Here is a 13,700-nt window from a genome sequence, read left to right as displayed (position 1 = left end):
GCCGGGGCTTCTGAGTCGGGGAGTGCGCATGGCCGAGTGGCGGGGCGCGGCTTCGGCGGGAGGAGAGGGCGGAGGGCGTGGAAGTGCGGATGCTGGAGGCGCGGTGGAGCGGCGGGGGGAGTGGCCAGGAGAGGCCGACTTGCGAGAGGATGTCTGCGGGGGGTATTAGTGGGTTGGGGTGTTGGTGGAGGGCTGATGCGGGAAGGGAGAGGGAGGGGAAGGAGGAGCCATGCCTTTGGGCGCGTGCTGGAAGGAGAAGCAGATCAGATCGTTGGTGGCGCCGCTCTTTGCGATGCCGGATGTGGATTCGCTGATCAGCTCTTCGGCTACGATTACTTTGATGCGGCCGTTGCTCTCTTGTGCGTCCCAGGAACTTTGCGAGAGTACGCTAGGGTTGAAGGCGGGGAATAGGAGGGACGAGCCGCGGATGGCGGAGTCTAGGAAGCCGAATGTCGGCTTTGTGCCTTCGCAGTCACGCCGGTTTTCGTTGCCTCAGTTGTGTTAGTGGGGTGGAGGGCATAGCTGTACTGGAGCATGCGGTTCTCACGGATTTGCTGCGGCCAGGATGTGTTCTTCTCGAAGTAGTTGTGCCTGCGCTGACATTAAAAGTCAAATATGACTCCATACATCAGGGGTGCTTACAGTATTCGAAACCCATCGATTATCACTCTTATTGTGTACACGACGCGCTGTTCCGGCTTCCGCTTCGATTCGACGTATGATGATGGGGTAGGTTTTGTCCAAGAGTGGACCGAGATTCGAAAGGGAGATAAAGGAGAGAGGGACCGAACGAAGCATGTCAAGATGGGTAACCTACGGCCATCTGTGATATCGACTCAAGAGTCAGCATAGCCAGGGCCGTGAAGTTGAGTTAGATGACTTGAAGAATATGAATGGACTGACCTTGGGCTTGACTAACATAGCATGCTGTCCTGAACTCTTGGATGGGGATGTGAGACTCGGCCGGGAAGAGTATGACATCCCAGTATTCGTATCTCATGATGGCAAGGAATAGTACAAGTATGCCTTCCGTTGTTGATTGAGGATCATGAGTCTTGCCGTGGAAGACGAAAGTATAGAGTCCGAGTCCCTTCTCAAGTGAAAAAACGGAAGTCGCACACATCGCATTTTGGAAGGACGTCTTTCAGGAAGCAAGCCCCAGACTCACCTCAACATAAAAGACATCAAGATCAATACATCAGCATTGAAAACCCAGCAGGATAGAAAATATGAGTTGCGATGGAAGAAAATTTCCATTCCCATGAAGCGCCATATACATTGACTTTCTAGACCAGTCTTCAATGGCTTCGAAGGTGCCCATACCGATGCGCGGCATACACTCCACGCCACACCTAATATTGACAAGCCGTCATAAGGAGAAAAATAATACATGACCGAGAAGATTAATCAAGGCGTCCAACGACGCCAATCATCCGTACAAACCTCTCTATAAGCGCTCAGATGCGAATACAAAAGCTTTTTAGGCTGGGCAAGCAGGGAGCGCCAGACGCCATGCTAACAGAAGACGACCCTCCTTATCCAAACCGCGGGAAACCTACTAACACACAAAAGCAACCAGTCAGTAAATGGCAAGCCCGAAATTATCGCGCAGAGCTTTGGACATAGATATTTCGCCGTAAGATTATTTCGCGGGCCTAGAAAAAACTCGCAGCGGTCGTCTTTTTCTTGTCCTTTTTTTTATTGGGGGTGGGGGAGGGGGGAGGATTGGGTAGTAGGAACAAGGCTACTGAGAGAAGACACTATCATGACCGCGCGATTCGGCTTCCAAGCGGTCATGACGGGCCTGCTTCTGAGCCATGCTCAACTCGTTCATGCGAGAGACGAGCATACCTTCGGTTGGTCCGCCAGCATCAGGAGGCATAGCTCCAGGCGGCCCGGTGGGAACTATCGGAGGCATCGGTGGAGGGTGTACGTGAGCGGCGTAGGGACTGTAGAAAGACCATTGAAGTTAGCAATCATTGAACTTGAACTTGCGCAGGAGCACACCGGCCTCAACAACTGGAGGTGTGTTGCTGAAATCGAACCGCGTATTTTAGAAGCAGTAGGCGAACCAAATGGAAAAAAGGCTGCTGTAAGAAGGCATGCATTGCCAAAGGACTCGACATGTCAAGCACGAAATATGGAAAGTTTCTGAAATTGATCTCTTCGCCTGCCCGCAATCATATCAGAAGATCGAGAGAAAGCAAATGATCCATCCGCATGACTGAGAAACTAGCTAGCTACAACCAATGAATCCCCCGAAGAAGCCAGCAGTCGTCCCGGCTGAGCCGCTGTTGTACACATTTTCTCTAGGCCACCCAACACGGAAAGCAGAAAAAGCATCATGACATGGCAACTTTTAGAGAGCAATTACCACCCGGTGAAAATAGGGGACCAAATTTGGGGAAAGGTCGTGATGTAGGCATTCATAAGTAGTAAATCATTGAACAAAGCCAACCAGAGGGAAACCTTGAATGCTCGACGTACGAAGTTCCGCCGTGAAAGTGAGAGAAAGAGATTGCTTACTTTGGTCAAGTCAGAGTACGATCACCATGTTATTTGGAGGCTGGGAGCACTGACCTTCATAGGAGCGAAGTTACCATACGGATGCGTCGGGGGCATGCCCATCGAGGGGTAGACGGGTGGTGGTGGAGCAGGTCGGTAAGGAGTGCCAGCTGGGCCGGAGTTGTTCTGGCTCCGTCCCCAGCTTAGTCGAACGCGTGAGTTGCCAATAGGGTAGCCCTGCATCTGGTTGATAGCCATTTCGGCGGCATGTCGCTGCACAAACTGAACGAAACCGCACCCCTTGCCTGGAGGAATCTTAACGTAGGTAATCTCGCCGAAACCCTGGAAGAAGGAACGCAGTTCATCTTCAGTGACATATCCAGAGAGGCCACCGACGAAGACGGTGGTGTTGTTTGGGTCAGTAAACTGGTTCATGGGTTGAGGTGCGCCGTAGTAACCCATTGGCGGAGCGCCCATGGAGTACATTCCGACAGGGCCACCGGCTTGTATGTTCATGCCGGGGGGGCCTCCGGGACCACCGCTCTTGTTTTTTGGCGTCGCGGTCGAGATGCGCATTGGGCGATTGCCGCAGTAGACACCTTGCATTTCGGATAAGGCACGCTGTTGGTCGCTTTCATCGGCAAAGCGAACGAACCCGTACCCACGGGACAGGCCGCTGATTGGATCGGACATGATCTTCGCCGACTTGCAGGACGGGAATTTGTTTTGGAACAGCGAGACCAAAACATATTCATTTACCTCTGGGCCAAGATCACCAACGAAGATGGAGTACTCAGGGCCACGGTCATCACGGCTAAGGACGAGAGGGGTCAGACATACGCCATACAGACAATATCAACAAACCAAATGGAAGGCTTACCTTCGGTCGGCAAGACCACCACCAGAAGCCCAATTCAGCTTGAAGGGGCGGTTGGAATTGGGGATCAGCTGGCCATTAAGCGTCAATGCCTTTGCCGCAGCCGCAGGGGTAGGGAAGTCGACGAAGCAATATCCGGCGTTACTCCTGTTGCAAAATCAGTTACCTCGTTACCTCTTTTGAGGTCGCGTTTTATTCGTCCGCTTACCCGGAGAACTTGTCGCGAATCATTTTGACGTTTACTTGCTCGCCCATGCCGAACCAAATGCTGCGAACAAAGTTCTCATCGATCCATGGCTCGAGCTCGCCCATCCTAACACGCGCCAATTAGCCTAGCTCTCAAATTGATAAAAACTTCTCATCCAAATATAACTGCCTCCCCCACTGTGTACCCCCGATCTAATCACTGGTTCCTGCTAGGATTGCCGAAAAAAAAGCATACCAAAGTGTGGTCTTGGAGTCGCCGCCCTGCTGATCTGCTCCAGCGGAACCTGGCACGCCCATATTTTGACCCTGAAACTGGCCAGCAGCGCTCTCGATAGGCTGGCCCATCTGAGGCTGCTGCTGTTGCGCGCCGCCGGCACCAGGCGCATTGCCTTCTTCGGTGGGTTGCTGGCCCTGGAAGGAATCGTAGTTCTGGAAACTCATGATGAATGCGGTTTGTTGTTTGTTTTAACCGAGGTAGAAGTATGAGGCTGAGATAAGGCGCCGAAAGGAAAAGATCGCCGTGGAAAAGATACAGTGATTTGGGGAATGGAAGATTGCAGTCGAAATGATTCTTTGACGGTCCTGCGAAGGTAAGACAAGTAGATGTTAGTCTCATTCCTAGATAAGCCATCGCTCCCCACAATGGAATTGGGATGTATGGTGCAATACGTACCGCTGTCAACACTAGAAACTCTCTTCACTACGGTGAAGGATGACAAGTCTGCTGATGGATGCCAAAGTAGATGTTCGGATATAGCGCGCTTGAACAGAACTGGAGAACCGCAGTCGTGTGGGTATCGTAAACAGAGCTGGATGGATGATTTGAAGGAGAATATCCGAGTTAAGGCTGTAGAGACGAACTCCAGTGCGCGCGTTATCCTAGTGAATGAGAGGTGGTTTGTGAAGGGACGTTTGATGCAGCAGAACAGGTCACTGGCGAATCTGCACGGCAGTCAGTAGGTGACACCCAATGGATCACACGCATTAGCATGAGCTATGCCACAAGAATCGCAAAATAGTCGAGGCCTTTGTCTGGAGACAGCTTGTAGTGCAGGCTGATGGATTGATGGATTGCACTGCAACGCGACAGTTGCGCCGACACTGCAGCATCACGGTCGTCGCAAAACCGATCCCAACAGGTGCCGGGCTTCGGGCGGAAGGTGTTTGGGTGCGGCGCAGCTGCGACCGGAGCATCTCCGAGCGCGCCGGGCGGGTGAAAGGTCTTGAGGCGTGGAGTCGCATTGGGTTGAAGCGAAGCAAAGAAAAACCTGAGGGGAATGGGAACTCACCAAGATGACGAAGCAGAGCCGCAATGCAGAGTAAATCGACGTGCAACCCCAGAAGAGCAGGAAATGACGAACACCCGCAACGCAAAGGAAGACACAAGAGGAAGGTATCAACACAAAACGATGCTGGTTGATGAAGATGGGCAATAGTGGAGAGGTGGTAAGAAAGAAGGCGGGGGGATGCGATCTTCAAGACCGGCGAGCAGGCCCAGGAAGAAGCGAAGAAAGGCCGGGGCCCAGCATCCTCCAATCCTCGCATCCGGTCATGTGCAAATCTCGCACACACACGCAACAATTCATCATGAGGAGCTTTTTGCGAGCTGGGAGCTGGTCGCAATGCGCCTGGGGGGAGGCGGGGGCTGAATCAAGCTTTGGGGATCTTCGATCAAGTCATTTATTCGGCGCATGCCAGCCGTTCGCCACCCAGAAAAGAAGACCCAGCAGCCAGCTACGATAGCCATCTTGCTACTCTTACTATGCCAGGGCTGCCCGGAGCACTGGCGACCGCATAGCTTGCCCCTCTCGCGCACCAGCCTGCTGTGGTGGTCCCCTGACGGAACTGGACGCCCGCCGGTGACGAATTCTCTGCTCGCACGATCGGGGTTTTATTAATAGCACGTCAATAGCTCTGCATCGTGTTCCGCTTCTGCAAGCAGCTATGGCCTGCATGAAGCACCTCACCGCGCTTCAGTCACAAACAACAAACACAGGAGTGGGGTTACACGCTGGAGCTTCTGCTTTCCTCTCAACTTGGTGCAATTGAGCTACCTACCTATGACCTGGGCATTTTAACTCATCATATGCTCATCGTCCTTTAGTGAAGCGAGGCAGCTCTGCTTGTACAAAAGTCCATCACCTCCGGTCATCTTCACGTGCCTTGCCTGCATAGGTGTCATGAGATGGTGATATATTGGTTATTGACTCCGCGTACTCTATGCAAATGATAGCTTCAATCCCGTAGATCCTCTGGATGCATCATCATCATCAACCTGGCCATAACCGTCTCAGCACCAAACCTAATCTTCAACCCTCCCTCCCCCTTCCCTCTACACCGAAGAATCATCCTCCGTGGGATTCCTCCCGCCTACTTGGCATCGCCAAAGGAATCTCTACCCGATTCGAAAACCTTGTCGAAGTCATACTCGGACCATCTGATTTCTGGGTTCAGGCCGGCAAACTTCCACTCGCCGTCGATCTTCTTGTACCAGTGGGTGTTGGTGCTGTGAGCGTGTCCCTTAACAGCGACCTCCTTGCGGGTTGCGTCAGTGTACTTTTGGTGAGGCACGCGAAGCTGGTGGTGGCCAATGATCTCGTCATCCGAGACCTTCTCCCACTTAGTGCCGCCGATGAAGTGCTGGGTCTTGAGGAGAGGGTTGCCGAGCACGTTCGGGTCGGAAATCATGGTTATGAATTCCTCGGCCGGCATCGCCTCCCAGATCTTGTCGAGGAAGGAACGGTAGTCGATCTGTACGGAGCACAACTGTCAGGCTGGCGAAGGTGGTTTGTTGGGGTCTAAGGAAACACTAACCCTCAAGGTAGGAGCAATGCATTTGCGTAGACGGTCCCAGTCCTAGCAAGCAGGTCAGTCGAGGTCAAAATCGACAATTCTTAAACATTGAAATGCATGCCTTGGAGTCGTAGCTATCAGCCCACTCGAAGACGGCAGCTTGGCAGCCGAGAACATCTACATGATGGTTAGCGACTCTGATATGTCAAGTGTTTGAGCATCTTGGAGGACTCACCTTCAAAGGAGGGGTTCTTGGACATTTTGACAGTAGATCGGTTTGAGTTGTGAATAAGATAGTGTGTTTAAAGATGCAGTTCTTTCCAGTATGATCGACAACATGCACAAACCACCTCAAGAAGCTTCTTATATTTTATTTCCATCATAGCCAGCTGTGCGGAGCATCGTCGGATCCCCAACCTCTGTGCGAGGGGGAGTTCCGTGCTTCGGACTGTGGGGCTGCCCCGAACGGGAAACGAGGTGAGCCGGTGCGACGACGGTAACGGGTGTGCCTGAAACCCTCAAAGTATGTTCCACGGGTGGTGTGTTCGAAGAATTGAAGTCCAGACGCGCTGCGGTGGACCTGCAGTGTCCCCGTATGCAGGTGATGGGGCAAGGCGGGACCCGAATGGTGGGCGAATTCCGGGGCAGGGAGCTTGGGCCATGCCACAGAGCTGTGAGGGCTGTAGCGCTGCTGAGCACTGGGCATGTTTCCAACGTCTCCTGCAGTCGCAACACTGTCATTATGGCTGTATTATTACAATACAGGCTGCTTGTCTCGCGGCAATACGAAAGCGGAATTAAAAAGAAAATCCGGGGGAAAGCCAACCTGGGAAGAGCTAGCGCAGATTGCGAAATATCTGGCGGAGCACTCCGACGCGCCTTCAACGATGCTTCACTCAGCCTCCAGCAGAGTACGTACCCAAAGGCTAGGAGGAGCAGGAACAGCACAATGAGCGTTGTAGGTGCCACAACCCTTTTTGGCCAGGCGCAGGATCGCTTCTCTCCAAAGCATTTCATGCTGTCTCTCGTGCGGAAAGATACCTCAGCTGATGAGCTCAGCCCCAGCTTCAAAAACGCCTCCCCGACGAAGGAGGCTGCTGCTGCTGCCGCTGCTGCCGCCTTTCGCAACTCGAGTTCCTCACAAAGCTCAATATGGCGTTTGCGCAATTATACTTTCGCCCGCTCGCTTGTGCCTTCTTTTTCAAGACGGCCTCTGCAGCACCGGTGGAAACAACATCTTGGACACCTGGGCCTGATGGTCGGGGCACTTTTCAGCTCCTTACAAGCTGTGTTCTCACCTTGACTATCTGCGTGTGGTCTGCGCTTCACCTCAACGTGCCAATCCAGGACTCGACGCTGCGCCAGCGAAATATAAGGCGGGCCAAATGGATTCTATTGGGCATCTTTGCCCCAGAGCTCGTCGTGTCCACTGCATTTGCTCAGTACCTGACTGCGCGCTGGCTGTATCGGGAAATACAAAAAGACATCGAATTCCATAGATCGGGGGTTCGTCTTTGGTCATTTAATGAAGTTAAAATACAGAAATGTGGAGACAGATTGCTAATTAGTCCCTATTAGCTCGCATCTACGGCTGCAGCAACCGAAGGCCAATTGGAGGGATGGAGCATTACCCAATGCTTTTTCGCCGTGATGGGCGGCATCGTCGTGCACACCGGTCCGGCCTTCGAAGGCCGGCCTCGACTCACCCTCACAGCGGAAGGCGTACGGCTTCTCTCTTTCCTAGGCCGGCGGCCGTCCGTTCACGAAGGCCAAATCCGGGACAAGAGCAAGGCTGATGGTCTGGCCAAATCCATCGTCTGTATCCAAGCTGGTTGGATGATTCTCCAGATTCTTGGCCGCCTGATCGAGCAGCTGCCAGTCACGTTACTTGAGATAAACACCATCGGCCACGTTCTATGCGCGTTAGTTCTCTATCTGCTCTGGTGGAACAAGCCTCTGGAGGTCAGTGATCCTACTGTGCTCTCATACGAAGAATGGATGCAGCCATTCCTATCAATCATGTGGATGTGCAGCCCAATCAGTGAGAGTGACGGGGTTACAGAAATGAGATGTATGACCTATGTCTCTCCCGAAGAAAGACGAAACTCTGTTCCGGCTCCATCTGCACCTGATAGTGAAGAAGACGCCTCACGTGCTGCAAGACCGCATCATACCCACTTTTCCATCGGGTCACTGGCTATAAGGGATCCCACAAGCTGTACGCGATTCTCTTCACTCTCCCCAAGCCACTCCGCCCTTTCCATTCAAACCCCTCAGACCACTTCCTAACCGCCCATCCCCAGTCATCGGCCCCGTCGACGACATCCGTCACAGCGCCCTCGACCGCACCCACTCGCAACTCGACCACCACGTCAGCTACATGATTTCCGAAAAGCCGCTCCAGACCGCCCCGGAGCACCTCTACTTCCTGGAGCACCAAACCCCCGACACACCTCTCCGCCACAGCCTCCAATACTGCCGCCGCAGCTACCCGGACTGCCCAACGCACACTCCGCTCCCGCCCGCCGCCCTCGCGCGGTGGCACCTCGCAAACACTCTCACCGACGCCCTCTGGCTCCACTGCCAGCATCGCCCCTCCTACGAGCCCTTCTACTTCACCTCCTCCAGCCTCGGCCGCTTCGTCGGCGAGACGCGGTATCTGGGCTCGCACACCCCCAACTTCGCCGGCCTGTCATATCTCGGCCACGTCAACATCGCGCGGGACAGACTCAAAGCCGTCCTCGCGTTCGCCGCTGCGGCGTACGGCGCCCTGCACGTGGCCGCCTGGCGCGAGTTCTTCCCCTCCCGCGTCGAGCGCGTGCTGTGGATTGCCAGCGCGCTGGTGATCGCGGCCTCCGGCGTTGGGGTGTGGCTGTTCTTTCTGGCGAAGGAGGCGGTCGGGCGATTGGAGGCGTGGGTGGTGGGGTGGAGGGCGCGGAGCGGGGTGCGCGGGGCTGGGAGGGTGGTGTTGGCGCTGTTTGTGCTGGCGCGCGTGTATTTGGTTGTTGAGGCGTTTGCGAGTTTGAGGGAAGTGCCGGTGGCGGTGTATGTGACGCCTGAGTGGACGGATTTGTTGCCGCATCTTTGAGGTGGGGGGTTGAGGCGGGTTTTAGCTTGTTGGATGTGGCTTCCAGCTAGTTGAGGGGTGAGGCTGTCTCTCCTCTGCGATCTAGACGAGTCTAGTGGTTGTGGAGCCTACCGCCTTAGCTTCACAAAGGGAGGCAAAGTTCAGGGCGGAAATGACGGTGGAGTTTGTCAGGGACTAGCGGACGAGATAGGGTGCCGCAGGTTGTGTTGGAGTTCGAGGGAATTAGGGGGGCGGAAAGGGAGCGTGAGGGCGCGTCTTCGAAAGCCAGGGCATCGTTACCGTACGCGTACCCCATAACGGCTGAGACATCACAACGGGATGATAAGTGCTCTTTTTACTAGCACATGGTATTATTTGGATATCAAGCTGGCTACTCGGGGATGAGCCGCCCGGAGCTGAGGGTAACACGTCGTGAGAAAAATCTAGTGCTGGAAGGATCATCAAGAGACTGAGGCCGTGCAAAGAGCGATTGGATAGCCAAGCTAAGAGTAAGAAAGTGAAAGTAATAGCCAAAACTCGCACTGTGCGACCATCTCGTGAGGATACGAGACGGCCAGGGTAGAAGCAAAATTGGAAAATTGGGAAATCGAAAAGCAACGGCTCGATCCGTGAAAGATCCAGCTTCGAAAATAGGGACTTCTATAATCCACCCTAGATGTGAAGCAAGGAAGAGGAAAATAGAACCGCCTCAGATGGTGTCCTCTACTTGTCAGAACTCGTGTGTCAATTGATCTATAAAGAAAAAGAGACTATAGAAAGTATCTCCGCCAATCTCACCCTCACCCTCATATCTTCTCTCGGCAGTAGCCTCACACCCAGAACATAGTTGAATCCAAATTTGGATGCTATGGATTAGTATGGCCAGTTCCGACTCGCTAGTTCCATTCCCTCTCGATGGCCGCCTTAACCACCTCTTTTGACTGACCACGCAATTCTGGCGCGCCATCGAGAAAACGCTTAATGTAGCAGCGTCTACGCTCGGCCAACAAGTCTGCGTAATATGCTGGCGGCATGTGAGAAGCGCCCATGGTAGCTCCTACATAGGTATAGTAGAGAGCATGCATCTGCTGCGAAGTGATTAGTAGAGAAATAATGAAAGAGGCATTGAGTCGTTGCTTGCAACTTCCTGAAGGTCCTTGGAAGTGACTTCCCATTCGTATCTAGGATGCCACTTCCCAGGACATAGTAACGCGCCGGCCTTGCTGTACCTTGCAGGGCATTGTGCGATTGCTGGAACCAATCGAGATAATACGGAGATGTGATGCCAGATTCCGCAACCGTGCCTGGGAGGCAATTCCCATTCCTCGTCTGGTGTACAGAACCAGGCAAGGCATCAACCTTGTATGGTGTCGCTTTCTCACCACAATGGCTGTGGTTTGCAGAGGCTCCTTGCGCTGGTTCGCCGGAACGACATGTTCGAAAGCTGTGCGAATCTTTGCCACTTCGGCCGACGAAAGTAGTAAAGAACCCGCTTCGGTCAGGATTTTTGAGTCTTATGGTATGCTAATATGCGTTCTTCAACCATTGACTGAAAGCCCGCAATCATCTGAGGAGTCTGGTAAGCTTATGATGTATTGACTAATTTAGAAGTTTGGTTACCTCCAAACTTTCTCTGTTTTGCAAGCGCATGGAGCCGTGAAATCTCACACTTCGCATCTAGACTGCCCACCACCACCGCTACCGACGGTGTGCCTGGATTACTTGTGCCTCCGGAATGAGTAGCATCCACTACCAGCAGAAGCGTGCCTTTGAGAATCGGGTGAGGTTTGCTGACGGAATGATCAACTCCGCCAGTTTTAATATTGACCTTCATGGCCACATTGGCCATGTATAGGACCCCCTTGATCATTTGGTCTCCAGTACTTTTCCATTGCAGCAGCTGAAAGGCAATTAGAATGTATGCCAAATTCAAGAACCCCGATCTGCTTGAAGAGAGCGTATCTATCTTTGCCTTAGTCATTTAATATGAGCACTGCTAAGTCAGCTTTCCCCTCCACAAACTTGAAGGCCTTCCGGATTTCAGTTTTGTGGTAACCGTCTGGCGTCCCTAAAACGTAGCCCTTGTGCCATCCGTCGGGCATGGTATACGCTGGACCTCTTTCGATTTTTAGATCTTTAGCATACTTGGGTATTTGCCTCATAAATTCCACCATGTATGAAATCTTGCAATCACTGAGACTATCCGAAAAGATTGCGGCGGTCTTAAATACAGTTTTCGGCGTTTCGAGGAACTTTCTGACTCGGATTCCATTGCCCGTTCATCCGACCCGGGATTGCCTTTTGACCCTGGCGATATTCCAGGGTAGGATTGCCAAGCGTCCTCGCCATGCGTGGATCAATGCTGAGGCCGAATATTGCCTAAACAATTGCCCTTGTTAGCGGATATGCGGTTGGCATTAAACGCAAGGACATAAAACACCTGCAGGTGATTGCAACAAGACCCTAAGCGAGTGTAAACCTTCCTCAAGGATTACCGCACGGGTTTGTCCTGGTGTGTGGCGAGTTTTCTCAATCATCTTTGCGCTCAAATCATCCAGAAGTCCAAACTTGAATGCCTAGTAGAGCTGATTTGGCATTACCCAAAGGTGTTCCGGGGCGAACTAGGACTCTTTTCCTTGAGGGCCTCCAAAATTGGCGCATGGAAGATATGGTTTTGTGACAACTACGTTGTATGCTCCACTATGTTAGCAATTACCTAGCAAATTTTAGCTATTCGGCTCACTTTCTCCAGATAAGATTTTACTGAGATATCTTTCATTCCTCCGTTCTCCTCTTTCTTAAAAGTTTGTAGTTGAACTGGCCAACCAAGGTCCCAGATCGTCTTGATTCGCCGTTCTTCGCTGTCAACATCGACTTCACTGTCCTTACCTCGAGTATACTCAATACGAACCTTGAGGCCTTTCAATATACACTCCAACTTGGTGCGATTCTCTGCGCCGAAAGGTTCCATGAAATTACTTAGTAGCATTGGCTTAAAGAAAGTGCTCATCGTGGTGTTAACGTTGATGACAGCGCTGCCCACAGCAGGTTTAATTGTCAAAAAGTACCCACGGTTTGCGACTAGGCCACGCCCAAGGTTATCGGCACCGGCCTTGAGATAATACCTGTTGTCACCACGCTGAAACGTCCCGAAATCCTTCGGAGCGTCTTTCTGTGCTGCTTTCGCCACGGTTATGTTCAACGCCCGGTCAACCTGTGTGGTGTTGCAGAATATGGAATCAGAGGCCGGGCCACCCTGGATATTGCTTGTAGGTTTTAAGAGGAATCTTGCCGTCGTAGACTAGACTGAGCTCTATTTTCCATGGCCTAGCTCGCGACTATCAAGGTATTTCCTAGCAATGATAAGGGAATGACCACCCGTCGCAAAATCATCTTGTGAGCTGGCAAGTAGCGAGCTGACAGCGGAGTAGTCGGCGTACCTTATTTTGATGCAGCGGACAGCGAGCGATCTGGTTGGCCGCAGTCAGTCAGCTATAGGGCCTCAAAGCTCGCTGGAGACTGACTGTTGGACACACTGTTACCGCGTTTGCCTTATAAACTGCCTCCGAGCCGCGCGAACGAGCTTATACCTTATACTATAATTAATTAATAGTAGAGGAGCTTAGTGGGTAATATACTGCCACTAGGCGAGGCTATAGCGGACTTTCTATAGAACTTTAAATTCTAGACTGTCTTGGCAAGCAATTAACAAGCAAGTCTGCCCAGAACCAGCTTGCCCAGCGAGCGTTACGCTCCAAGCAAATATAGCACCGCGTACGCCCCTATTAATCCAATTTCGCCGTACAAGCCTCAGCTGACTTTCGTAAGCTTTCTAGTACTGCAACCGTAAGGATACCGTGCTTTGAAACTGCGCGAATTTCGCATCCGCTGGAGATATTAACGAGGGGCAGCAAAGCGTTGAAAAGTAAGGAGAGACATTTCTCGAGTCTCGTCGGGCAAGGTCGCCAGCCTCCGACCCTATCTGCGCGATGCCACTCTGATCTGATGACATGGCAGCGACGTAGCATAACGACGTGGCTCAATGAACAGGCTACAGCATTATGCTGTGTAACTCGAGGCATACATCTATTACTTTCTTGACGTAGCGAAAAGATAGAATACAAATGCATACTCATTCGCTGCTTATCAGCCTACCTGTCCAACTTGTCTTTTCCATCCGCACTCACAACCTCACGACCCAGCGTCTATTTGCCAGGCCAGGTTTTATCTCAAGAGCCTTTTGCAAGAAAA

The 13,700-nt window shown here is 52.3% G+C and overlaps 6 protein-coding genes across 6 annotated transcripts; 1 reads left to right on the top strand and 5 right to left on the bottom strand.

Moving 5' to 3' along the window:
- Nucleotides 1–165: 165 nt before the first annotated feature.
- K441DRAFT_556078 (uncharacterized protein) lies at nucleotides 166–1,000 on the bottom strand (the record flags this gene model as incomplete). The annotated part of the gene is made up of 4 exons (XM_067643313.1): nucleotides 166–464; nucleotides 548–591; nucleotides 643–823; nucleotides 904–1,000. The coding sequence occupies 4 exons, from the start codon at nucleotides 998–1,000 to the stop codon at nucleotides 166–168; spliced, it is 621 nt and encodes a 206-aa protein (XP_067504796.1).
- Nucleotides 1,001–2,220: 1,220 nt separating this feature from the next.
- Nucleotides 2,221–4,339, bottom strand: K441DRAFT_78506 (mRNA binding post-transcriptional regulator). Its single transcript, XM_067654449.1, has 6 exons — nucleotides 4,263–4,339; nucleotides 3,825–4,186; nucleotides 3,591–3,695; nucleotides 3,386–3,529; nucleotides 2,581–3,319; nucleotides 2,221–2,525 (listed from the first exon to the last, which is right to left on the bottom strand). Exons 2-6 carry the CDS (start codon nucleotides 4,028–4,030, stop codon nucleotides 2,523–2,525), a joined length of 1,197 nt encoding a protein of 398 aa, XP_067504795.1. The 5' UTR covers nucleotides 4,031–4,186; nucleotides 4,263–4,339; the 3' UTR covers nucleotides 2,221–2,522.
- A 1,259-nt stretch (nucleotides 4,340–5,598) lies between these two features.
- Nucleotides 5,599–7,027, bottom strand: K441DRAFT_658695 (scytalone dehydratase-like protein). The gene is made up of 4 exons (XM_067648402.1): nucleotides 6,618–7,027; nucleotides 6,504–6,559; nucleotides 6,404–6,445; nucleotides 5,599–6,340 (listed from the first exon to the last, which is right to left on the bottom strand). The coding sequence occupies exons 1-4, from the start codon at nucleotides 6,640–6,642 to the stop codon at nucleotides 5,960–5,962; spliced, it is 504 nt and encodes a 167-aa protein (XP_067504794.1). The 5' UTR covers nucleotides 6,643–7,027; the 3' UTR covers nucleotides 5,599–5,959.
- Nucleotides 6,451–7,555, bottom strand: K441DRAFT_78430 (uncharacterized protein). The gene is made up of 2 exons (XM_067654448.1): nucleotides 6,618–7,555; nucleotides 6,451–6,559 (listed from the first exon to the last, which is right to left on the bottom strand). Exon 1 carries the CDS (start codon nucleotides 7,397–7,399, stop codon nucleotides 6,746–6,748), a length of 654 nt encoding a protein of 217 aa, XP_067504793.1. The 5' UTR covers nucleotides 7,400–7,555; the 3' UTR covers nucleotides 6,451–6,559; nucleotides 6,618–6,745.
- Nucleotides 7,535–9,470, top strand: K441DRAFT_557006 (uncharacterized protein; the record flags this gene model as incomplete). Its single annotated transcript, XM_067643354.1, has 3 exons — nucleotides 7,535–7,888; nucleotides 7,961–8,600; nucleotides 8,686–9,470. The coding sequence occupies 3 exons, from the start codon at nucleotides 7,535–7,537 to the stop codon at nucleotides 9,468–9,470; spliced, it is 1,779 nt and encodes a 592-aa protein (XP_067504792.1).
- Nucleotides 9,471–10,345: 875 nt separating this feature from the next.
- K441DRAFT_676778 (uncharacterized protein) lies at nucleotides 10,346–11,623 on the bottom strand (the record flags this gene model as incomplete). The annotated part of the gene is made up of 4 exons (XM_067650993.1): nucleotides 10,346–10,506; nucleotides 10,679–10,973; nucleotides 11,140–11,392; nucleotides 11,472–11,623. The coding sequence occupies 4 exons, from the start codon at nucleotides 11,621–11,623 to the stop codon at nucleotides 10,346–10,348; spliced, it is 861 nt and encodes a 286-aa protein (XP_067504791.1).
- Between the last annotated feature and the right edge of the window lie 2,077 nt (nucleotides 11,624–13,700).

The sequence above is a fragment of the Cenococcum geophilum genome, assembly GCF_001692895.1.
Source record: "Cenococcum geophilum 1.58 unplaced genomic scaffold K441scaffold_17, whole genome shotgun sequence".
Classification (NCBI taxonomy): Eukaryota; Fungi; Ascomycota; class Dothideomycetes; order Gloniales; family Gloniaceae; genus Cenococcum; species Cenococcum geophilum.
Note: the sequence above shows the minus strand (reverse complement) of the source record. Positions and strands in the feature narration are given on the sequence as shown.

Bases quoted from the DNA above. Each gene is read 5' to 3' on its own strand.
- K441DRAFT_78506 (XM_067654449.1), bottom strand. From the start codon at position 4,030: ATGAGTTTCCAGAACTACGATTCCTTCCAGGGCCAGCAACCCACCGAA. The intron at 3,696-3,824 runs GTATGCTTTTTT...GGCGCGTGTTAG, and splicing joins GACTCCAAGACCACACTTTG to GATGGGCGAGCTCGAGCCAT. The intron at 3,530-3,590 runs GTAAGCGGACGA...ATTTTGCAACAG, and splicing joins ATTCGCGACAAGTTCTCCGG to GAGTAACGCCGGATATTGCT.
- K441DRAFT_658695 (XM_067648402.1), bottom strand. From the start codon at position 6,642: ATGTCCAAGAACCCCTCCTTTGAAG. The intron at 6,560-6,617 runs GTGAGTCCTCCA...ACCATCATGTAG, and splicing joins CAAGAACCCCTCCTTTGAAG to ATGTTCTCGGCTGCCAAGCT. The intron at 6,341-6,403 runs GTTAGTGTTTCC...TGCTCCGTACAG, and splicing joins GCATTGCTCCTACCTTGAGG to ATCGACTACCGTTCCTTCCT.
- K441DRAFT_78430 (XM_067654448.1), bottom strand. From the start codon at position 7,399: ATGAAATGCTTTGGAGAGAAGCGATCCTGCGCCTGGCCAAAAAGGGTT.